Below are 25,005 nucleotides of genomic sequence, written 5' to 3'. Positions count from 1 at the left end.
ACCCTCCGGGTATCTCTGAGATACTCATTTCAACATACTACCATTTGGGACACGCTAATTCTATTCTTCTTCATAGCCAATTCATCTACCGGCAAGTTTTTGGGAGGTGGGAGGAAAACAGAAAACCCGGAGGAAACTCACATGGATACTCGGAGAACGAGCAAAACTTCACACGGAAGTAACCCGAGCTCAAGATCGAACCTGGGAGCCTGGAAGCTGTGAGGTGGCAACATTTTACTTAGGGCTTTAGTTAAAGTCAATACACAGCACAAAGGAATCATCATAGACAGTAATCACACAGAAGATAAGACATAGATGTTTTATTGCTATTTATTTTAAGTGTGTAGCTGCTCAAAGAAAGTTTCATTAGCGTTAGTCTAGCTCACATTCAGTTCCTTGGAGTTTTTTCCCCCCTCAATTCCAATGTAACTAATTGAAGTGGAAACATAATGCATAATGCATGCATAACAGTTCCAGATTAGGCACTGGCAACAGCAAATGGTCTATCAGTAAGTAGAGTTTGGTACTGAGAGTCAGTTTAAAACCTGCTCCAAATATTCCCATTTCACTAGAATTGAAATATGATGTCCCTCTCAGTCTCACAGGTCCTGCTAAAAGCTTAATAACAACATTTTTATTATTAAGTTACATTCAAATCTAACCAGCACTGCACGTGCAACAGGTTAGCAATTAATGGCTCAAACTTATGCAGTAAGTCAAATGTACAGGCTCACCACAGTCTGCATGTCTGTGGACCAAAAGTCTTCACATGGATACTGATTGAAACGGCTGCCAAAGCATGTGTGTTTATGGCTCTTGTTTCAGCAGACAGAAGAAAAAAAAAAAAAAACTTAAAATAATCGTACTACACTTCCACAGCTGAAGCTGTTTCTGTATGTGACCAAGAGGTCATGCATCATCGCTATCTTCCGATATGTACATAAAGAACGTCTCTCTATACGTGTTTGTGTTTAAGACGAGCGTCTGAGTCATCTCAGAGGTGCAGGTATTCAGCCAGGAAGATGGCTAGGATCTTGGTGAGGTTCTCGACCGTGGGTCGGTGCATGTTCTCCTCCGTGTCCTGCAGCGTGTGCCAGAATGGAGGGAATGGTGTAGAGATCAAATGCAGCACCGGTACACCTGCGGGATGGCATGGACATGTTTAGGAATGTTCCTAGAGCAGTCATTGTCCACTGCTGTGGATGGTCGTACAAGGATACCCTAAAAACCGTTTTCTTAAGCAGATAATCTCACCTGGATGCTGCAGATTTGTACCTTCTTTTGTCCTGTGCTCATGACAGGACTCATTCCCAATATACTCACACTGAACATCATTTCAACATACTTTTAGTCCTGTTTGCCTTTATTACTTCTACACCTGTATACTGTAAGGATTTATAAATCACACTATCTGGTGTCACAAAGTATAGGATGGTTGAATGGCTTTCCTTTTCAGTCTGGTTCCTCTTGAGGTTTCTTCCTCATGTCGTTTCAGGTTTGATTTTGCTTGTCAATGTCACATCTGGCTTGTTCAAATCCCAGCGCTGCCACTACTGGCCGTCATGCCGCATTCGACTAAAACTCATAACTTCCGACAAGAGAAAAAAACAAACCACCCAATCAAATCAGAATTCCTACTCGTAAACATGAGGACGGTTTCCTCAACCCTGGGTCCAGCAAGTGACATCAAATCAAAATGGCTGCTTACAGCATCAGCAGTAAACAAAGTAACAATACAGACATATTCGCTTGTTGATTCTTCGCTGTTTTAAGGAGGATCATGGGTAGCTGGATAGATTGTTGCTAACAAAAGACAAACAGGGAGGCGTCCATGGTTTCTACCACTTTGTAGCATGAACGCACAAAGGTTGAAAATGACGGAATTTCGAGTTTCTGACGTAAATCGAATGCAGCTTTAATCCTCAACTACTTAATTGTAGCCTGTCTGAATTGTCAATCTATTCAGATAAAAACTTCAGCCATATAAAAGTCAGTGCAGGCTGACTTTGACCAGTCAGAGTTTTAGTTTTTTCCCCCCGCATAGATATCAGAGGAGACAGCATCGTAATTGCTTATCTCGAAGGAACAAATTTTTTATGTGTAAAGTGATGAATCAACTGAAAGTGAGCCATAAGCACAGGAGATAAGTGTGCAGCATACTGCAATCAATGATTCACAACATTTCAGCAAACGTTTCACATCAACACCACACTGATATCTTTAGAGTTAAGGTTTGAATTAGGTCATTTTCACTACCATAAGATTAAGTTTGTTAGCGTTTTTATGAAAGGCGTCACAAGCATAGCAATACACAGTGTGTGTGTGTGTGTTTTTGTGTGTCGTCACTCACCTCGAAGCAAGAACGGTACGTGGTCATCCTGCACTGGTCCCAGATAAACATCCTTCCTGAAGTAGTTTTGTTCTGAACGATGAGAGGACAGTAATCCCTGGCGGTGCAGCCTCCTCTCTAAAACAATGAGAAAAGCAGAGACTATTATTTTTCCTAACTAAAGAGGCAGATCAAGGCTACAGGGTTGCCAGACACCTAGAGCACCAAAAGCACTAGTGTTTGAAAAGTATTTCTTCATTTAATCCTCCTGAGCATTTCACTAACTGCCATAATTTCCTGATGGTAAGACGTTTTTTGTCCTGTTCTTGGTTTTGCACCATCCTAATGTTGTGTCTGCTTTAAAAGACTGAATAAAACACTCAAAGTGATGGATAAATGGAGTTCAATCACACAGTTGTCATTTTTATTACACAGTGTCATTACCGTAAACAGAACTGCCTGGCAAATCGATGCAACTTACACTACAGCGTGTGAAGAAGACTCCATGCTCGAGCGAAACATTAAATACAATACACAAATGGTACTGCTTTTCATTAGTAGCATGTGGAAAATGTTCCACACTGTAAAGCAAAACCTACATTGTATTTTGCTTTTAGATCTCTTGACCTCTTCAGGGAAAACAATCAGCGGGGTTTTGTTTTTTGTTTTTTTTTTTGGAATAAAATGCACAACACATTAATTGTGTCCTATACTTTGGAAAGTTCTGCAATGACCAAGTAAGTTCTGATTGATTTTGGGTTTAGGAAAACACTAAAGTGCAGAACTGTTTAATTTAGAGATGCACCGATCGACCGGCCAGGGACTAGAATCAGTTGATTTTCCGCGTGCTCGGCACGGACCTGTGACCGGCCGGTCAGTCTCCCGTCTTTCCGATTCCGAGCCGGTCCGTTTTGTTGCCAGCGATGCAGGCAATAACGTCACAGCCACATGTAAACATGTCGTTGGCGAGGAAGTTCTTCACTGTGAGTGAAGAAGACACAAAGTTGGCAATTTGTAATAACTGTAAGGCTAAAGTAAACCGTGGGGGAACCATTACGAAAACGTTCGGAATCAGCCACAAGGCAGCAGCCTCTCTTATCTTTCCTTGGTACGAGCAGCGAAAAGACCAAAGCAGTTATGAGGAAAATTATGGAATTCATGGCCCTGGATGACCAACCGTTCTCCATAGTTGAGGACAGAGGCTTCAGAAATCTAGTCAATTTCCTCAGCCCAAAATACACAATACTGAGTAGGCGGTACTTTTCCGACGTTGCGATGCCCGAGTTGTTTAATCTCGTGTCATGTGACGTGTCATGTCACACACGCAGCCTGTTACAAGCCGATCCCGAAGCAGCGATCAGTTTTACAACTGATATTTGGACATCTAACGTGAGCTTAATGTGCTACACATTAACTGCACCCATTACTATTTGGAAGAGTATTGTACACTTCAGTTTTGTCCATAGGTTTGTAATCTTTGGACTTTTGAAAGACAAGTAAAAAAGAGGAAAAAGATCCATTTATAAACATAGTGGAAAATGACATCTGTTTTGTTATATAAAGCAACTCATTTTCAGTGAATTGTTATTTCTACCTCTTTCCAGTCACAGAGTATTTTAATTGGAGAGTTGTATACGTGAGAGAAGATCCTATAACTTAGTGCAGTTTGGGGGAAATTGTTTAATATGTTTAATTATTTCTTTTATCATGAAAATAAAAGTTTGCGCTGAAGAAAAGTAGATTTTTGTTTGTATATGCTGTCAATTATAGCTCTTAGAAAGAAAATCGGAAGTGGAAAGAACTCGGTGTTGGCAGGTCATACTTACAAAAAAAAAAAATCAGAAATCGGAATCGGCCAAGAAAATTGCAATCGTTGCAGCTCTAGTTTAATTCCATGTATTTGACTGATGTGTTTATAAAGCAAGAGAGAACGTGAGGACAGAAAAACGGCTGACCTGCAGCGATAAGACGATCAAACCAATGTGCAGTGTTATCGAAATGATTGACAATCAGTGGCTCTACAGCTCCGAGTAAGTCCAGCAGCACAAACAGATCCTGAAAGACACACAAGACAAAGCGTATGTACTCCTGTAAAAAAACGATATGAAACACTGTCTGAATATTACATATGAGGTTTGTAGCCTCACTACTCACCACTGCCTGCAGCTGTGTGGTGTGTGTAGAGCCTGGAGGATGAGCCGTGTGGGCCATGAGCTCAGCCAGATGACGTGAGCCGTACAGAGAGTCTGTATCGGTCCACTCCTCAAACGCTTCCTCTCCGTCGAAAAAGACGAGCTGCAGCGTCACCGCAGACCTCTGCAGGAAGGGAAGGACGGGTTGCACAAGAGAGAGGAGAGAGTGAACAGAGGAAATGTGAATTTAGTTGAGCAGATATGAGAATGCTCAGAACAGTCAACTCAGCACTGTGCTGTGTTTACAAATCCCAACAAGGTTATCTTTGTGAGTGCTGCGTTAACACACACACACACACACACACACACACTCTAGCATTAATGAATTTTCCTTTCACTGTGGCTAAATGTGGCTATGCCTATACAAACAATTATATCTTCTGGCCCTTTTAGTTTTTCTTTTTAGTTTTTGTGTGAAACATTTCTCGTCCACAAGGTCACTAATTTCATGTTTTCCGATGATTTGGTCTCCAAAACATAGGTAAAAGATGTACACAGACAGCATGCTACGAAGCTGTAGAGAACATGCTAAGAACACACACAGTGGCCACACCTCTTTCATTGGAACTAACAGACACAGTGGCCACGCCTCTTTCATTGGAACCAACAGACACATTGGCCACACCTCTTTTATTGGAACCAATAGACACAGTGGCCACACCTCTTTTATTGGAACTAACAGACAAAGTGGCCACGCCTCTTTTATAGTAATCGACAGACAGTGGCCACGCCTCTTTTATTGAAACTAACAGAGATCACACCTCTTTCATTGAAACTAACAGCCACAGTGGCCACACCTCTTTTATTGGAACCAATAGACACAGAGACCACGCGCCTCTTTAAATGGGACTAACAGATACGGAGGTGTGGCCACTGTACCTGGGAGTTCCAGTAAAAAAAGCATGGCTACTCTGCCTTTTTTACTGTGATTGACAGGAACAGAGGCCACACCTCCTGTATTGGGACAACAGGCACAATGGGACTGTTTCTAAATAATATTACTTTAGCAATAAAAACAGTATCACAAATCACAACTACTTTCCATTACTTTCACCTTAATTTTGACATATCCAACATCACAATATTTCCCATACAGATCCTTACAGTGTTCACTACTGATCATATTCTGCTATAGTTTACCTGCTGTTTCAGAGCTCTAAGCTGTGTGTCCAGTGCTGATGCCAGCTCCAGCAGTATAGCACAGGGTACGGCTGAGTCACTGGCCCCAACAAACACTCGCTGTGGGTCTTTGGGGTCTCGAGGTAAGATTTTGGAGTCGTGGTGGCAGGCAAGGAGGAGCCTGCGGGGCGCAGAGGGGTTGAGCACGGCAAGCACATTACTGAAGGTCACGGGTCCTTTGGGAGTAGATGACTGGAATGAGTCCTCCTCTACAATCCAGCCTGCAGAGAGGGAGCGCAGCTGGGAGACGATGTGCTGAACACATAAGAGAATGAGGAGCGAACAGCAGTCAGTGTGAGTCACTTGTGCAGTCATAAATCTAGAATGACCTTCGAGATCTCTTAGGTCTCTGCTGCTCTAAGTTTCTGGAATTTATGGAGAGATCTGGAGTTGAAGAAAATTGCAATCTAAGTAATGGACAAAAACCTCGACAGCAGGAAATAAGAGAAAAGATCTGAGCTTAATACTATTCCTGACGCACGCCACACCCTCAGCTAAATGACATGTAGAATGATTGCGGAACTGACAAAGGTGAGGAGAACTCAGAGAACTTGGCTGGAGTTCTGGGTGATTTCTGTTTGCATTAGATAGCCAGGATCTCCAGTAAAGACTCTTGAGTATAAGAGAGGAGATGAGAAGGTGGTGGATGCAGATAGGAATTTATAGGAAGTTAACGAGGTGGAAGGTGAAGGTAAAGCTTTTGGTGTCTCACCTGGAGAACAGCTTTGCTGCCTGCTGTACCCGGCACCCTCTCGATCAGCATGGGCCGCAGGTGGGTCTCCCAAAGCCGAGCACCATCCACCTGATCAGCAAGCTGGCGTACCTGGGCCAGAGGTAACTTCTTGGGCATGTGGGAGAACTACAAACACAGAGGATGAGCAGAAATACCATTGTGAATCAGAGAAAGCTGGTTTGGACTGATTTGAAGGCAAGCAGCGACAGCACTTAATTTGAGTTCAAATCACATTAATTTGACTTCCAAAGACCCATAATAGACAACATTTCAAACCTACGGCATGCATGTTAGCAAAATATACAGGAAGGAACGCTATAGGAAGTCATCCGGAGCCAGTGAGAACTGAAGTATTAGTAAGGATGCCATTGGCGAGGGATCCCTTCATTGGTGGATGTTCGTGGCTGTCCACTTCTCTGATGGTCCGCAACACTACCAGTCTCTTTTTAATTTGTTAATAAGTTTGCCAACAGTGTCGTGTGTGTGATGTGCTCGCCAAGTTTCCTGTTAAAGTCCACTGAAACCTTGCGACAGCTTCCCGATCCAGCCATGAAAATGATTTCAGTAGGTTCTTTTTCTGTCAAAGGCATTCTTAAAGACTACAGAGAGGTAGCCATATGGAAAAGTACCTCATGCCCACGGTTAAATATGGTGGTGGCTCTAATCTTTTGGGGCTGTTTTTCTGCCAGAGGACCTGGACATTTTGGTAGGATACATGGCATCATGGACTCTATCAAATATCAACAGCTATTAAATGAAAACCTAACGGCATCTGCCAGAAAGCTTCAAATGGGCCGTGGTTGGATCTTTCAGTAGGACAATGATCCAAAACATACATCAAAATCAACACAAAAATGCTTTACTGACCACAAAATCAAGATCCTGCCATGGCCATCCCAGTCCCCTGACTTGTGACCCATAGAAAACCTGTGGGGTGAACTGAAGAAGAGAGTCCACCAGCGTGGACCTCGAAATTTGAAGGATCTGGAGAGATTCTGTATGGAGGAACGGTCTCAGATCCTTTGCCATGTATTCTCCAACCTCATCAGGCATTATAGGAGAAGACTCAGAGCTGTTATCTTGGCAAAGGGAGGCAGCACAAAACATTGACTAAAAGTAGGTGAACCTACAACTCTAAATAAAGTGTGAATGAGTGTGTGAATGTGTGTGTATGGTGCCCTGAGATGGACTTGCATCTCATCCAGGGTTTGCATTCCTGTTTTGCATCCAATGTTCCTCCTGGGACACATCCCCATGACCCTGGCCAGGATAAAGCACTGTATTTTGCATTTGTAGGTACTGGATTTTAAGCACTGAAGTTCGGAAGTGTAACAGAGCATACAATCTGTTCAACATCTCAGTATCTGCAATGGTGTGTTTTAGAGTTCAATCTGAAATACACACAAGCACATGTACCTTGTCCTTAAGCAGATGTGCGCTGTGTTTGGGGCTGTCAGTGATGCCGGGGTAGCTGCACAAGTAAGAGCCTAGGATCAGGATCAGCATCAGCAGGATCAGGATCAGCGGCAGCGCGCGCCACAGCCATAACCGGAAAGCACGAGCGCGAAACGCTCCCTTCGGCGCACAACCGGACACGGAGACACCACCACCGCCACCGTTCATCTGTGCAGATCGAGTCCTCCGGCCACTTTTTGCCATTGTTTCCGTTGACTCAGATGACTTTAGGGTTAAAAATGAAGTCGCGCGGGATGTGTGTTGTTATTGTTGTTGTTGTTGTTGTTGTTGTTGTTGTTGTGCACGAGCGCAGTGAACACCACAGTCACACTGAAGTAGACGTGGCATTGCAATGCTGCACACTAACCCCCTCCAACGAACGCCTCCATAGCGACCATGTTAAATCGCACATGACACCAGAGAAGAAGAAAAAAAACCACAAATAGAAGTATTAAAATTTAAACGGCTGTGAACTTTGACCCGCACGCGGTGTGTTATCCAGCTGCACAGTTTCCCAGCGTTACAGAAGCTTTAGGTAAATAAAGACACAAACCACCCATGTTACCGGCCATTTGGCATTATCCGTGCTGACTGTACACTTCTGTCTATCTGACAGTCTGCTGAACACTGCTACACTTCCGGGTTTCTATTCCCCGTGACGTAGAGAATCGCTACAGGCTACGTCATCTCAGGCGGAAGTAAACATCACGATTGATCATTTTCACTGGATTTTTTTTTTTTAGCGGTTTATATATAATTGACCATTGAATTAATTTTTTTTTTCCAGAACGACATACTTTGTAGTAATTACATAAATGCAATAAACATATGTGTAAACTACAAATCCAACTAGCCCCATGAAGCAAACTACATGTCACGTAAAGCGCCCTCTAGCAGCTATAATTCTCTTAAAAGGTCCATCCATCCATCCATCCATCCATCTTCTATACCGCTTATCCTACAGGGTCGCGGAGAACCTGGAGCCTATCCCAGGGAGCATAGGGCACAAGGCTGGGGACACCCTGGACAGAGTGCCAATCCATTGCAGGGCACACTCACATACACATTCACACACCCATTCATACACTACGGATACTCTGGACACGCCAATCAGACTACCATGCATATCTTTGGACTGGGGGAGGAAACCAGAGTACCCGGAGAAAACCCCTGCAGCACGGGGAGAACATGCAAACTCTACACACACAGGGCCACGTCAGGAATCGAACCCCCGACCCTGGAGGTGTGCGGTGAACGTGCTAACAGTCTTAAAGATATTATAGGGATTTGTTGTCATTATTATTATATTAGTTTTATACTCAGTGTATGTTTATAACTTGCTAGGTTTACATCCACACTTTGGTATGGGTTAGAGTCAACACCCTTAACTAAAATAAGCAAAAATTATAGAACAAAAACAAAACAAGGATAAAACATACAGTGAGTGGCACTTTTCATGAGCTGCCCCAGCAAGTCTAAAATAGTTATTTACACTTATAGTTATCTGAAATATTTATAAAATGATTAGTAATTCACATTGTTTTATAGGTTGGTGCTGGCATTTGATAGGGACAAAATAAACTATAATAAAATAAACCAGCTAACATGACGTGCACACAGTAACCATAACACCGCTCTTACTAGTCCTAGCTAGTATCAGTTTACTAACTAGCCTGCTAACTAGATTAGCATGAATTATTCTCATTAATAAATATGAAGTAAAGATTGGTTGAACTCTGATGAGGAGGTTGCTGTCCATCACTGTAGCTCTGGAGGCAGAAAAACGCACACATGCAGTCCTCTCTGAAAGTACTGGAACAAAATGGCTGGCTTTTCTCCCATAGACAGCTCTCTGATCTTCATGTCTGTTTATCCTTTTCAACCACAAATGCAGTCTTCACAGGTGAAACTGAAGGCTAAAACCAAGAGCAGACGTTCAGAGCTATTTATTCTTTAAACAAAGCATTGTTTAAAGTAAATTGTTCCAGTATTTTTGATCACTTGAAAAAATGAGTTTAAACAAAAGGTGCCATGTTTTAAGGAAACCTTTGCAGGTGTTTTGAGTTAATTAGCTGATTGGAGCTCTTCTCAGGTCGACCTTTCAGTATTATAAATTCTTTATTCAAATGTTTCGAGATACAGGATTTTTGATTTCCATGAGCTGTACACCGTAATCATCAAGATTACAACAAAGCAAAATAAAGGCTTGAAATATTTCACTTTACGTGTAATGAATCTAGAATATATGAAACGTCCACTTTTTGAATTAAATTACGGGAAATATTACGAATTTTTTGAGATGCACGTGTATAGCGAAAACAACAGAATTAGCCTTGCTGCTCCAATACTTTCAGCGGGGGACTGTACATTGAATGTCCTAAAAATAACCAAGGTGTTATTTATAGTTATTAAAACTTTGGAATATTAACAATTCAATATGTTCCATTCAACTTGTTTTAAATCGTATGTTTGCTTACTAACAGGGCTCATGGTTTCTCAATATTAAGATCATGAACAGTTTTGTGCCCTTTGTAAACAATGAAACTCGACAGGGTGTGCAGGAAAAGAATCCGTGACCGGGTGGTGTGATGCATCCAGACATGAACTTGATGATAGTACTGATAAGTTCTTGTTCTAATTAAAAAACTGGATGTCAGAATCTAGACCACTGATTGGTGAATGTGAAGCTACAATAACGCTTGTTTCTGAATGATACACAGTCTTAGACTCATTATATTTTTTTGTAAAAATTTTGTTATAGATGTTTATTTTATGACTTCAGTACGAAAACATTTCATATAAACATTTACCAAACAGTACCTTTCCAACCAAATATATAATGTTACAGAAAAATGTTTGTACATCAGTAAAGAAAGTAACATTACGTAACGGCCCACTATCTCTAGGCAGGAAACAATGAAGGCTGCTGGGTTTTGCACTCAAATATCAGAAGTACTCTAAGTATGGAAGTGTGGAAGATTGTCCAAGCCAATTTCTTTATAAAACTGCACAAAGTGTATCTAAGACAACTGTTTAAAAAAAAAAAAAAAAAAAAAATTATTTATTTTTTTTTAAACAAAAGGGTTGCCATGCCAAATACTGGCTTTGCTTAGTTTAGTACAGTTTAATGCTCTTTATAATTTTTTTATTTAGTACCCAAGATGTTTGCATAGTCATAGTACTGTACATATTTTGAAATTATATATATATATATATATATATATATATATATATATATATATATATATATATATATATATAAAGGTTTAAACAGTCTCTTAAACACAAACATTATTCAAATATTATTGAGGAAAAAGTTACTTGGATAATATGATGTTTATAATAGCCTAATATTTGCATATTATTAAGGTATGATTGTATTAAATGGGAGTTCAGATTTGAACTGATTAATGATGGCATTAAGCATGCTAGTGACTCTGGTTGTGGATATTTTCAGTTTTCACAGGGTCACTTTGTGAACGTGATTTATTTGCTAAAGTTTCACTGAAATGAACACATACAGCCATCTTAATTTAGTGAAAGGTTTTAATGTAGACTGGACGTTCCTCTCCGACTGTCCGTCGCGTTCATTTAACATTAGACACGTAAAAAAAAAAAAAACACATTAGGTTTTCTTGCGAGGGAAAAAAAAAAATCTTCAAAGTGCACTGTAGGTGTTCACATTGATGTTCACACACACATGCAAACAAAAAGGTTCAATCAGAAATATTTTTAATATATTTTTTTTTTTATAAAATATTGAAAACATAATTTACACTTATTAAATGTACACTCATCAATATGAGGTTCCCAGAAGAAACTGAAAGATTAATCAGTTATCAGATTTTACGAGGCATAAATCAAACTAAGAAGGGCAGCATACAAGAAAAAAAAAAGAAAGAAAATTAAACATTACAAAATTAACACACATCATTAAAAAAAACCAAACAAGGAAAACGAGCATTTTACAAAAGAGCAGAAATCAAACATGTCACATATGACTTTAAAAAAAAATCAACCAAAATTCCTTTTTTTTTTTTTCACTGAAAAATGGCTGATGTGTCAAAAGAGAGAGCGAGACAGAGAGAAAGAGAGAGAGAGAAAGAGACAAAGACAGAGAGAGAGAGAGAAAGAGAGAGAGACAGAGAGAAAGACACACACACACACAGAGAAAGAGAGAGAGACACACAGTGAGAGAGAGAGAGATAGAGAGAGACAGAGAGAGTATATTCAAAATAAATAATCCGAATCTTTACACATACGACAGCAAGTTTTACAGCTGGACTATAGTTTAATGATTTACTCAGGTGCACAGGTTCAGCTAGCTGTAGATTACTTATCAAATAAGACATTAAAAACACCTCCACCCTTGAACAAACTAAAGAATTAAGACAGCTGATGGTGCGTATAATCAGCACGCAGAGCTTCGCACGAGGCCGTGAGTGTGTGTGTTGAAGTGGCACACACACACGCACACACACACGTAGCTGGTGAGGAGAGGATGACCTGATTCTGGCGTTTAGCGAGGAAGAAGGCTGACGATGATAACGAGCAGTAATGGAGGGGGATATTACACGAGTAACAGGCTCTATCGTATTTCTAGAATTAATTTTATCTACGATGAGATATTTTGAAATGGTCCAGTTTAGTTTCAGTTTTAAAAAAAACAACCTGAATAAAAAAATAAAAAAAACAAAAAAACAAAACAAGACACCAAAATATAGTTGCATCTTTAAATTGTCTAGGATTTAAAGGAATCCTCCACCCTGAAGCACATGATATATGTTTATATTGATATATTTCTGATGTGTTAGTGATTCTGGTGCAAATCTGATGGTTGGTGCTGTATAAGTTAGCAGTTGTGTGCCACGCCGATGTCACAGGAAGACCCAGTTATTGCTAGTGCACTTAAAGAGGGGAAAGAAAAAAAAAAAAAGAAAAAAATTTAAAACACAAGATAGAATTGTTCATGTTTTGCTGTTGGCTCCTAAAAACAAAAGAGTAAGAGCTTCTTCTATTAGTCACACTTCCACCCCCACCGATGTTCAACATCACATTAACGAGAACTCCAACATAGCACGATCTGTCAGAGCTGGACAGACTAAAAGATTAAAGTGCTGCTGCATCGATCTCTTCAGGTAAGGAATGACGTTAGAGCTGAACCCCACTGCACCAATAGGTAAGTAGTCAAACGGCATTGTGGGTAATGTGGGGAAACAATAAAAACAGACGGGGGGGGGGGGGGGGAAGGCAATAAAAAGAAAAAGAAAAAAAATCTTGTAAATCAGGTTCATTATGAAGTTGTTCAGGGTGGATTTTTCCTTGAATTTTTTTGTACTAATATATTGTATTTTCCAGTCTAAACAGCTCCCTCCTGGTGTGTGTGTGTGTGTGTGTGTGTGTGTGTGTGTTAACTCCTATTAGTTAGTTATAGAATATAAAACATAACACCATCCCTCTGGCCGACGCAAAAAATAAATAGAATAAATAGTTCAGGCCGTCGAGGGTGAATAGTGGCTCCTGAGCGATGAGACAATGTTTTCCAGTTAGACCAGATTAAAGGGACAGTCGGGGTTGCGTCTTTTCAATATGCCATATTAAAGCTCATATACACACAGTACCTACTGACAGCAAATGAGCAACTGTTCTGGATTAAACCTACTCGCTAATTTAGTTTCTGTAACTCTATAAACTGCTCTAATGCTTTCAAAAAAATTTTTTAAAAAAAAGCATCATGAAGAGCGACTAAACTCTTTATAGACAGTGCAGGGGATGAGGAAACCAGAATAAGTACATAACCCAGACATGGATCGGTTTGTTCTCGGTTTTTAAAAACAGCCAACAGTCGTGTCACCTGATGCACCTAAACTGAGAGGTAAATAGAAAAATATATTATGTGTGGAAGGCGCTGTGCTAAACGAGCGCAGGCGCTGTTGTGTCTCTGTTGCATACAGACGTACAGTGTCTCGATTCGACGAAGAAGACGGGAGTTTACACGCACAGTGCGATGCCAAAGCGCAGGAAGGGGAAAACTTGAGATGAGCATCACAGTTCTATGAGCAGTCGCTCGAATTGGTCCTGTGTTTTTACAGTAACTCTGTTCAACAGTACTGGCGGCGATGCTTTAAGAAGAGATGCGCCTCCGCGTTCAATTCCTGCACAACACCACGTGGAGACGGGCTGACTGATCTACAATCACGTCTAGTCGTGGAGAAACGGTACACACGGGGGACGTATCGTATGAAGAATAACGCAAGTACTGACTCTGTGTCTAAGAAAGGGTGTCACTTGGAGGACGTAGAAACCAGCACTGTGAGAACAGGACATGCAGTACATGATGTCATGGTGTCTCAGCTTAGATATGACCGTCATTAAGGGAATGGCTCAGCGAAAACCTAGCCGGTCGGCCGAGAGATATTTCGTTTGCTGCCAAGTAATGAGAGTCTTTTTTTTTTTTTTTCCACCCAAGATTGTTTCCATAAACATGCTTCAAACTGTATCCAGGGGGACTGAGAGAGCAAAACTGGTCGTGCTCGCTGGGTGAGAGGGATGGCATACTCATGTATGCGGAAGAGGGCAGATAAAGCTTTCCTCTTAACGTTCAGCTGCCCTGTGACAGCCGGCTTCATGTCTTCACGCTCTCGTTAGTAGCCGTGGTGTGATAGGGGAGCAATAGATATCGGGTGGGAATTGGAAAAATGACCAAATTTTAGAAAAAAATAAAATAAAATCCTGCATCCACATGTTCAGAAAATTTACACAGACTTTTAAATAAACTATAGAACACTTAGGGACGTGCTGTTATAGGAAAATAATCAACGACCTGGTGGCACAATGTGCGATTAATGATTCCATCCCCACCCTGATTACTGATTATTTTCTTATAACAGCACTTCCTAAAGTGTTTCCCTCATCTTATACCACAGTAATTCGTCCTCTCTTTTAAAAAAAAGAAAAGAAAAAAAATCTCAGCTTTTCATATTATAAAGCTCAAGACCTTCCTGTGTAGAGAAACGTACTAACTGTTACGACGTGCTGACACGGAGACTCCTTCCGTACATTTGAAATAAATTTATTCTTAAAGAAAACGTCATCATATCGATAGTTTGATGCTTATATTAAGTGAAGCGTCAATTAGTTGTTACGATGTAAACCATAACGTGTTAGAACGAGTTAATATTTGCCTTTCAGCCAGCATTACTGTCAGAGCTACTGTTATAGAACAATAATCAACATCTGACCAATCAGAATTAAGAATTCAGCTGTGCTGTGGTATAAGGTCATATATAGCATCACTTACAGAAATCTAAAAAAACAACATCGAAAAATAAACTCAATAAGGCGGCAGCCAATTGGAAAGCCAGAATCACTTTTTTTTCCCCAGTTTGGAATTATCACAAGCAAGAGCTGGTCCTGTCGAATATTTAAAGCAGGAAGCTGAACGTTACGCACGTGCCAAATGCCTTCCATTTTAAACAAAAGCTTTTATCCTTTATATGAAGAAGAGTGTGTGTTTATGGAAAGGATTTTGGGTGAAATATGGAAGTGATGTCCATCGCTTGATATTTACATTACTGAGAAGTACAAAAGCACAACCTTTATTGGTTGGTGTACTTTCATTGAACCATTCCTTTAAGATCATTTACAATGTTTAAGCAGAGGGTTGCATACCAACAGGTAGCACCCTGATGTGTTTATAACATTAAATTACAATATCTTGATATCTTCTTGCATTCCATGTACCTGTATATATATATATATATATATATATATATATATATATATATATATATATATATATATATACCTGTGGGTCAGTCCAAGAGAATTGTACCTCAGTTTAAAACTACAGTACCATGTTCTCCCTTGGCAGGCTCTTACAGTGCTGCATGCTGGGAAGTGTAGTCTCGGCATAGGATCACAGTCCCTCTCTCTTTTTGGCTGAAGAGCTGCATGTGCAGTAGTAATAGGCCTCTCTGAATGCAAGCTGTACGATCTGAACATTTCAGCTGTTCAGCTGGCTTACGATTGGTAAGACATGTCCGTTACAAAAATAAAGCAATAGTTGGGAAAATAGCTGTGAAGGGAATGTATTCATGACGCTCCCGTACAAGGCGCTGGGACGTACTTGGCATGAGTTCTAAAAAATAGGGATGCCTATGTAGGTCTTTTCTTCTTCCAGTTAAAGATCTGAAGCCCCAAAGTGACTCAAAGGTGTGTTGGTTTCTCGTTCTCTCTCTCTCTCCCTCTCGCTCTCTGCACTTTCCATCCTTTTTCATCTCTAATCCTTCGCAGTCTCAGTGTTCAGTCTTGTGTGGAGAGAGGTGAGGTGAAGGGCAGTGAGGACATCCTGCTGTGTGTGAACAGCTCAGGTATGGGAGTTGTCCATAACCTCCCTTGTTCTAACTGCCACCTCTGATTTTAGCTTCCTCTCCTTATAGAGAGCGAGTCAGAGTTCACTTCCTGTCTGATGGGGAGGAGAGGAGCTGGCTGAACTTGCGGAGCTGCTCGCTAGCGGAGAGAGACTCCTCCTGCAGACGCTGGTTGTTCTCCCTCAGGTGAGCCATCTCAGCCAGCAAAGCCACCTTATCCTGCTTCTCCTGAGAGAGAGAGAGAGAGAGAGAGAGAAAAGAATTAATACAGTGACTCTAAGATCAAGCCACTGTGAAAATTATGTGCGAGTACTGCGAGTGCTCACCTTCTCCAGATCATTATTCAGCTGCTTTAACATGACCTCAAGGTGGTACAGTCGGCCAGACAGATCTCCAGAAACCTCATCACTGACAGACAGACAGACAGAGAACCAGTCAGAACTCAATGCCTGTAAAAATTTTCCACTTTTCGTGCTGGGTGCAATCAGTAAATCAGCAGTACCAGTGGCCATAATAGTAACATTAATAATATTTCTATTTATTAATGACATTTTAAAATGTCAGGAATATAAATCTGCATGAACATGCAATGCCCCTCCTCTTCTTCTGCCAAACATAACTTTTGTATATTTGGAATAAGCTGTCCAAGAGGAGTTTTTGAAGAAAAATTTATGTAATTCCTCCTCTGCATATAACTGAATTTTTCCATGTTAAGCTAAATATTTGCATATAATTGCCAACATATACATGTTAAAAAGTCATACTACTCCAGGTCTTGCCGTCCCTCATTACCTGCTGATGGTGGGTGTAGTGCGGGTGGTCTGTGGTGTGTGAAAGGGAACTGGACTTCTCACAGGTCTCAGTTCTGCTCCTCTAACATGAGGCTCAGACAGCGAGAAGAGTGAAACTGCTCTTTGCACTGTGAAAACACACAAGTTTAAGTCACTGGTAAAATACATCTTATGTTCTAGCATCCTAAAAGATGGCGGCCGAAACAGCTGCCATGTTGCTAAACTCTCAGCCAGCGGATCAGTTTTCAGCTGGAGTCGAATGTGTAGTGTACGGTAAGTTCTCTTGGGAATAATTTGTATCCTCGTCCTACAGAGTGATAGGCAACAGAGTAAACAAACGTGCAGCCGGCAGCATGTAAACGGTTTTGCCCTTGTTTTGTAGGAAACTAGATAAATTACCACACATTGAACTTCCATGTATCCGACTACATTAAAACAAACTTGTGAATGCTGAGCTATGAAAATATTTAATGTTCTCCTAATCTTGGTGATCACATGGCCGAGTTTGAACATAGCATAGCATTGTTTCAATGCCCGTGTCTAGTCTTTAAAAAGGAGTCTAGTCTCCTCCTTCACTACAAGTGCAAACATCCAATCAAGTGATAGTTTAAAAGTTTTACAAAATTGTAAGAGAAAAGTAATTATCGCAAAAAACTGCACAAACCTGCATCTTGTAAACAGTGTCCAGTAGGGTTCAAAAAGCCTATGTAGGGTTCAAAAAGCAAGTCGTACAAACTCAGATGTGTTCTGTCTGTTCCTCTCTCAGACGTGTCTTACCTTCGTAGGCCTTGGCAGCGTTGACGAGACTCGACCACTCGAGACCGCTTGCCGTGTCAGGAAGGGGCATGAGGCCGGGATCAAGTCTACGCAGGGGGGGCACTTTATCCCTCACCTCCGTCAGAGACAGTTCTGATGCAGACAATGGCACTGAAAACACACACGAGTCAGCATGAAGCTATTCACAAATGTCATTCTCTGAATATAGGTCACTCATGAAATGAGGTAACTGAGGTGAATGATTTCCCTTTGATTCAGTGTGATGTGAATGATTTCCGTTTGATTCAGTGGGAGGTGAATGATTCCCATTTGATTCATTGTGATGTGAATGATTCCCATTTGATTCAATGCGATGTGAATAACTCCCTTTTGGATCAGTGTGAGGTGAAAGATTCCCGTTTGATTCAGTGCTAGGTGAATGATTCTCTTTTGATTCAGTGTGAGGTCCGTGATTCCAATTTGATTCAGTGCAACGTGAATAATTCCCTTTTTGATCAGTGCGAGGTGAATGATTCCCTTTTGATTCAGTGTGATTTGACCCTTGGACCCTTCATTCCATTTTTATTATGGTGTGTAACATGTAGCTTCACTTTGTAACAGCCAAGGACAGATCATGAATTAAAATTTCTAGATTTATAAAGTCTGATCTTTTAGATGGCTGCTTATTTATTTATTTATTATTTCTCAATGGGCCAAACTTGTACGTCACTGTGTGAGCAAATCTTTAGGTTTAGGACCTTTAATGTTTCTACATTATCATAACTCTATGCTGCCTGCCAAAGGTTTAGATGCAAATGATATTTAGATCAAGGCAACTAAATTAATTTTCCTAATTACAAGAACAGGATTTATGGGATGCTGTCCTATAAATAAAAATGGCCTACGACACTTACACAATGATTCTATTTATACTGTTTTTTTAACCTACGAGAAAGAATTTTGGTGAGTGCTTATAATTTGTAAAGTATTATGAGTCAAATATAATTTATGGATACTCCCAAAATCTCATATATTTAAAGACAACATTAATATTATTAAATCTGCGTTCACAAAAACTATTACTATGACAAGCAAAACCCTTGAAATTGTAGCGCACGTGAGATAGGCACCTTTCTTATTGGGCAACAGGGCGCTATGGTTGGTGCTGCTGCCATGGCGACGGGTGGGCAGTGTGCTCATGAAGAGCAGGTCGCTGGGTGAAGCCTGTCCATCAAAGAGGGGCGTGCTGGCAAAGCTCGAATCTCTCCGCCCACTACATAAACTCTCATCTGAGAAGGTCCGCTGAAGGGTCTTCCGAGGAGACTAAACACACACACAAATGAACGTGATGTAATAAATGTAGGGCGGAGCTTACCGTACAGAGCGATGCTGTTAAAATGAATACTTCACAGAATGACCAATGCTCTTAGTTGCCATTTTAAAAAAAGACTGCACTTAGCTAACGTACAATTACTAAATTTATGTCAGAGGCAGTGGCACAGCATAACCGGAGAGGCAGAAGCACACTATGCCTTTTCATTTGTGTGTGTACTCACAGATTCTTGGTGTGTGTCGGCTGGTGTGTCCATGATGATAAGTTTCTTCAGGTCGTCCTCGATGGTGCTCTTTTGCGCCGGACGCCGAGGAGAACGCAGGTCCCTCAGAGAGGCTCTCAGACGCGGCTGACCAAACACGTTCTTACTGTTTAAGTCCACCTGCCTGCACACACACACACACACACACACATATATATATATATAAACAACTGACCGCAACAGAAGACAGATAATACATTCTCACATCATAAAACAAACCTGAATTTTCATCACATATTACTCTCACACACACACACACACACACACACACATACTTGCTGCTGTTGCTGTCTGTGCTGCTGGAAGTTGAGGTCATAGTGGCTGTGCTGCTCTCTTCCTGCTGCCATGCACCCTGCTTGGTTTTACCATATAAGGATTTGGGGGCGGAGGTGGACAGCTGGGCTGAACCTGAAGTGGGCGTGACCGTGGAGGATCGGAAAGCCCGGGGCTTATCAGGCACAGCTGGGGTCTTGAAGCTTTGAGGGGTGTAGCAGGCTCTACACACACACACACACACACACACACACACACACACCATGTATATATTTCAGCCATCTACATTTTTCACCTCCTCAGAAGCAAAGCTGAAAGGACATCCTGTTTTCTCTAGAACTGTGTGCTTCGCTTAACTTTTACCAGATTTAACTTCTGCTGCATATGAGATTACAGTAAATCAGTGTATACTGCAAATCGCAAGTGCCTAAATCTAATTTGTTATACTAAGAGCACAGTACATGAGCCATGTACCGACATGTCGATTTAACGGTTCTTCCTGCTCACCTGGGTTTGAAGTTGTCTGTGCTGGCTGAGCCAGGTGGAGGGAAGGTGCGCGTGTGGTAACTCTTGCTTGGATTGGCTGAGGCGGTTATGACGGGTGACGACTCTCGCCGGAGCCCCTCCCCCACTCTGGCTGTAGGGGCAGAGAGCTCGTGCAGGCCGCTGTAGGTGGCTGAAGAGTGAAGACTCTTATGAGGCGTTCCCGCATGACTCCGGCTCAGTTTGCTTGATTTGCTGCTGGAGGCGGGTGCGTACAGAGTAGAGGCGTCGATGCCACTGTCGCTAGAGCCTCCTTTCCCCATGGGGTCGGGGTCACAGGGATCACAAGGGTCACTGAGGGCACCGGAGGTGCTAGCACCCATGGTGTCAAACCAGCGTTCGTCACTGTGGCTGCTGGAGGCATTACTGGACAAAGTGTTACTGCTAGAGTGGCTGGAGTACTGCGTCTCGCCCTGAGAGAGAGAGAGAGAGAGAGGGAGACAGACAGACAGACAGACAGACAGAGAGGTTATCATTCAATGAAAACTTCACAACTATGAAAATAAAATAGTTCAATTCCATTAAGTTATCTGACAGACATGAGTGCAGAAGTAGAAAAGAGGGCAAAGGGTCATATATTATTATAGAACATGGTGATCTGAAATAGAGCATGGTTTCTATGGTAACAGGAAAGACCTCTCACCTTTGAGTGTCGGTTTGGCGAATCCTTCCCCTGCAAATCCTGCCGAGCCTGTCGCCTCTGAGCTCCGCCCCCGGATGCACTCCGAGACGGAGCTGCAACATGCCACATGGGCTCTGTGACACACACACAAACATGAAGATTAATTAACACACATTTAATCACTACATGTCAGAGTTCCACTGGAACAGAGAATCTGAATCATTTATCGCAAGTCCACACACACACACAATTTCACCACAAATAAGCACTATTAAATAATTTATTATAGGCAAATTATATATGAATTAATCAGCATTATTCTATTCGCTGGATACAATTCACATGTACAGTATAAACCCAATTTAAACCAAACAGAAAACAATAAGACTACTCAAACAGACTAATAGATGAGAATGCAGCCTAAGGCAAAATAAAACACTGTAAACAAAAAATGAAGAAAGTAAAAGAAAAAAAATATATTTTGCCTTCAATGGTAGAGGCAAGGATTTATTTATTTTTTTTGAAAAAGAAATTAATTGCTTTGTTCGTGAAGAAGCACATCATCTTTTAGAAATACTAATATCGGCATAACTAACTTCAAACTCTCAAACAGAATTTTAGAAAGCTCCGAAAATCATCCTTTTTATAACTATTTTGTTTGTCAAAAGTCTGTATGAATAAGCAAACCAAACCACCAGACAGCTGCAGTTCCACTATTTCGCCAGCAGAGGACAGAATGAAGCTGCTGTGCTCAAGCTGAAAAACTCGAGTCTGACTGATGTGTGTAACATGATGTGCGTGCGTATGTCTACCTGTCTTGCTGCGCTCCATAGTGCTCTCCTGGCTGGTGAAGCCGGATGAGGAATCTCCACTGGATCCATCAAGAGTCAAATGAGTTTCGTACGGCTGGAGGGAGCGCTGGGCCGAGCCGAACCTGCACTCACACACAATGACATGAGCGTTACGCTGGCATTAGTTTGTGTGGCAGTTGCTTTTATCCAATGCAGTGTACAAGTGAGGTATATAAGAATATAATCCAATCATATAGCTGATAAAAGCACTGATCATATGCACTGTTTTGCCATCCGGTAAATAAATAAAACATACTGGTTTCAGTGTGCAAACATCACAACCAGGTTGTACAATGATTTATGTTGCAAGGAAAAAAATAGAAATGTTCAGGTGCTATGTCTTCAGGCTAGAAAGTTGGGCCAAAATTCGCATTAAGGACTTGAACCTGATGCGAGCAGCTAGAGGGAACAAAAGCCTGACGCACACTGATGACACACACTTCAGGCATCTTCATGCTTTTGATCTAAGTCACAGAGTCTAGCAAAGATGCGCACCAAGGCCGTGTGTTTACACAAATGTCAACATAAATGAGCGTTTATCTCAAAGTGAGTGTGTGCCGTATTAATGCAATTCACACTCAGCAAATCCAGATGTTAGGAAATGAAACCTCAGTGTGGGGACCACATGTCTTCGGAGCCAAAAGGTTTCCTACTGGTTACTGAATTTAAGCTTAGTGTCAGATTTAAGGCTAACACAACACTAATTAGCTGCATTAAAAGGTCCGTCAGAGAATTTAAAATAGGTGACGCTGTGTGTGTCTGAACTAGGAACCCAATCTCTATTCGACTTCTGCTTGAGGAACACTCTTCCAACCAATTCAGGTTGTGTCCGCAGGTATGTAGGCGAGCTACCACCTTAGAGTAACATAAAGGAAAGGACAAAGAAAGAGAACATTACTTTAGCAGACTGAAATCTGGGTCAGAAGTACATGTATGCTGCATTACTCTCCTGCGGTGCTCCTTCTGTAAATAATGTGAGGAGTGCTACGTGGAAACCAGGTTTAAAAAAAAAAAACAACCCAAACGGTATGCTCATCAGTGAATAACTTTATATAATGAATAAACTAAGTAAACAATGCAAGTGCGTATAAATCAATAACATCTGGTAAAAAAAAACAAAACAAAAAAAACCTAATAAACAATAACACGCTCACAAAAATATGAACTAAAAAAAACCCCACAAACTAATAAGGGTGTAATTAATAAACTGAGTCACACACTGGCTGCATTTAGATCACAGAGAACGTGTCACTCCGGTTCAGCAGGGCAAGTCACAATAGGTGCGCTCACACACAAACACACACTTCAATCAATCAGTACAGAGCAGATATGTCTGTACCTGCCTCGACCTCCCAAAACACCCACCCACGCACACACATACGTGATATAAGGTTACAAGTCTGAAGGATTAATCAGCTGTGTGTGCCCTGGCATGCTTTACACACTCCTCACACCCACGCACCTCACTACCGGTTTGGCTTCAGTTTCATAGCTACTTTTCAAACAGAAAACACCTTCTGAAAGCCCAACGACCCGTATCAAACCGAGTCGTGGTGTATTCCACACGATAAGACGCGTCAATGTGTGTATTTATCATTGCAAGTTAATAACAAGACCACAGCCCCAAGTCCAATCATCTGCACTTACTATTCAGGTGATTCCATATTTCGGGTGCTATTTATGTCCCAGTTACAAATATGCATGTAGGTAACAGTCAACAACTACAAAACAACCCATTTTACAGCTGTTGTTTCAGATCGATAACTTAATGATAAAACAATTATTTTTGCATTAACGTGTGAATCCGTTTAACACCCCATGTTTGAAACGTCGATTCCAATGAGCCTTCCATTAAAGTGTGTGAAAAATGTACATTTTTTCCCGTGACATTGACTCAACCTTGTTGAATTCACCCCAATGTTTGGAACATTCCAGAAGTCACGTGCTCAACAGGAAGTTGCATCATCCTGAATTTCCACAAGATTTGATTCTTTTTTCCTCATCATCATCATTATATATACACATATACACACACACACACACACACACACACACACACACACACACATATATATATATATATATATATATATATAAATATAAATAATCTAAAAAAAAAAAAGTAAGTAAATAGTTCAAATGATGATAATGTTCTCATGCCATTAGCATGGATGTCAGTGTATTTGTTAACTCTATGCCAAGAAAAACTCAACACTGATACTTCTTTAAGAGCAAAACGTCGCCAATATGGGTTCATGCAATTTCTGTACGGGTAAATGCACATTTTCTAGGATTGTTGAAAATGTATAATACAATAATTTATTAAAAGTTCCAAGCGCTAAATTGCACGTGCAATCATGTAGTCATGCATTTCCTGTGTTTATTTTTTTTCTCATGGCCATGAAAGGAACTTGCCTGTCTGGAGAGGGTTTGTACCGGACGAACGGGCCGCTCAGGGCTGCGGTGCTGAGAGCCGATCCAGGGCTGGAGAAACTAGCTGAGGGGTTGCGGTAGGGCAGACTTCGATCTGCCCCTACTGGAGACACGCTGTAATGGTTCTCAGGGTAACTGACAGGTCTGAGGGAGGACAGACATACTTAGTGGTGAGACAGGCAAAGTATATTTCCATTCAAATGTTTTGGAGATTACGATTTCCAAAACGCTGATGAATCACTGTCTGTTTTCCATCATCTGCTGTTATGTAGAGAAGCAACAAGGTGAGGGATAGACTAGAGAACACGCTCACAGTGCCGACATTTATCTCTCTTCATTACCATTCATCATATTTATATTATTGCACTATTAAACTATTCAATTAGAAAAACACACTGCATCACAGAAACATTCGCTACACAGGTGGACGAATTATAAACGTGTGTTTTATTTGACCCAGAAACATAACTGGCTTGGCTAAAAAGTGGCAGCTAACGTAAGGTAATAACATATGGGGAAACTAGTTTGTTAGTTAAGTGCATTAATACAGACGAAGGGAAACACACTAGTATGTGATCATGTACGTGCACATATTGTTTGTGCCCTTGACGAAGCCAATTCTTCAGCTATGAACTGTGAATAACTGCTTGATCAGGACAGAACAAGATATTATTTGAGTCTTGCTAGTGTCTTCGTTTTCTCTGGATGCGTTGTTGAACCTACTTGTTAGGAGAAAAAAAAAACGGGGGAAAAAAACGGAAAAAAAAACCGAACAGTAGTCCGGACATGATATTTATTAGTCCTTGGCACCCGAGTTACAGATTAGCGACTGCTTGTGTGTGATCCATCTGCATCTCCTCGAACCTTTTCCACATTTTGTA

At 41.1% G+C, this 25,005-nt stretch overlaps 2 protein-coding genes across 7 annotated transcripts in view; both read right to left on the bottom strand.

Annotated features, from left to right (window-relative positions):
* Nucleotides 1-305: 305 nt before the first annotated feature.
* Nucleotides 306-9,570, bottom strand: qpctla (glutaminyl-peptide cyclotransferase-like a). 4 transcript variants are annotated; one of them, XM_053622727.1, is made up of 8 exons: nt 7,850-7,967; nt 7,301-7,693; nt 6,413-6,559; nt 5,662-5,955; nt 4,484-4,645; nt 4,285-4,384; nt 2,351-2,467; nt 306-1,140 (listed from the first exon to the last, which is right to left on the bottom strand). In XM_053622727.1, exons 2-8 carry the CDS (start codon nt 7,538-7,540, stop codon nt 995-997), a joined length of 1,206 nt encoding a protein of 401 aa, XP_053478702.1. In that variant the 5' UTR covers nt 7,541-7,693; nt 7,850-7,967; the 3' UTR covers nt 306-994. The 4 variants fall into 4 exon arrangements, with proteins under 4 accessions (XP_053478702.1, XP_053478701.1, XP_053478704.1 ...); XM_053622726.1 differs by lacking the exon at nt 7,301-7,693 and having other exon boundaries at nt 7,850-9,570; XM_053622729.1 differs by lacking the exons at nt 7,301-7,693; nt 7,850-7,967 and adding an exon at nt 8,442-9,570.
* A 3,058-nt stretch (nt 9,571-12,628) lies between these two features.
* Nucleotides 12,629-25,005, bottom strand: part of sipa1l3 (signal-induced proliferation-associated 1 like 3) — a 100,831-nt gene continuing 88,454 nt past the window's right edge. For 2 of the 3 annotated variants that reach the window (XM_053622686.1, XM_053622687.1), the window contains 11 exons: nt 24,107-24,268; nt 21,653-21,774; nt 20,862-20,974; nt 20,183-20,631; nt 19,678-19,899; nt 19,364-19,526; nt 18,938-19,130; nt 17,829-17,978; nt 17,053-17,179; nt 16,587-16,668; nt 12,629-16,488 (listed from right to left, as the gene is read on the bottom strand). In XM_053622686.1, the coding sequence (XP_053478661.1) occupies nt 16,345-16,488; nt 16,587-16,668; nt 17,053-17,179; nt 17,829-17,978; nt 18,938-19,130; nt 19,364-19,526; nt 19,678-19,899; nt 20,183-20,631; nt 20,862-20,974; nt 21,653-21,774; nt 24,107-24,268 (1,927 nt within the window). In that variant the 3' untranslated portion in view covers nt 12,629-16,344. The other variant, XM_053622688.1, reaches the window with a different exon arrangement.

Source organism: Ictalurus furcatus, chromosome 4 (assembly GCF_023375685.1).
Source record: "Ictalurus furcatus strain D&B chromosome 4, Billie_1.0, whole genome shotgun sequence".
Taxonomy (NCBI): Eukaryota; Metazoa; Chordata; class Actinopteri; order Siluriformes; family Ictaluridae; genus Ictalurus; species Ictalurus furcatus.
This window is presented reverse-complemented; position numbering and strand designations above follow the sequence as displayed.

Bases quoted from the DNA above. Each gene is read 5' to 3' on its own strand.
- qpctla (XM_053622726.1), bottom strand. From the start codon at position 8,092: ATGGCAAAAAGTGGCCGGAGGACTCGATCTGCACAGATGAACGGTGGC. The intron at 4,646-5,661 runs GTAAACTATAGC...CCCTTCCTGCAG, and splicing joins TTAGAGCTCTGAAACAGCAG to AGGTCTGCGGTGACGCTGCA. The intron at 4,385-4,483 runs GTGAGTAGTGAG...TGTGTCTTTCAG, and splicing joins CCACACAGCTGCAGGCAGTG to GATCTGTTTGTGCTGCTGGA.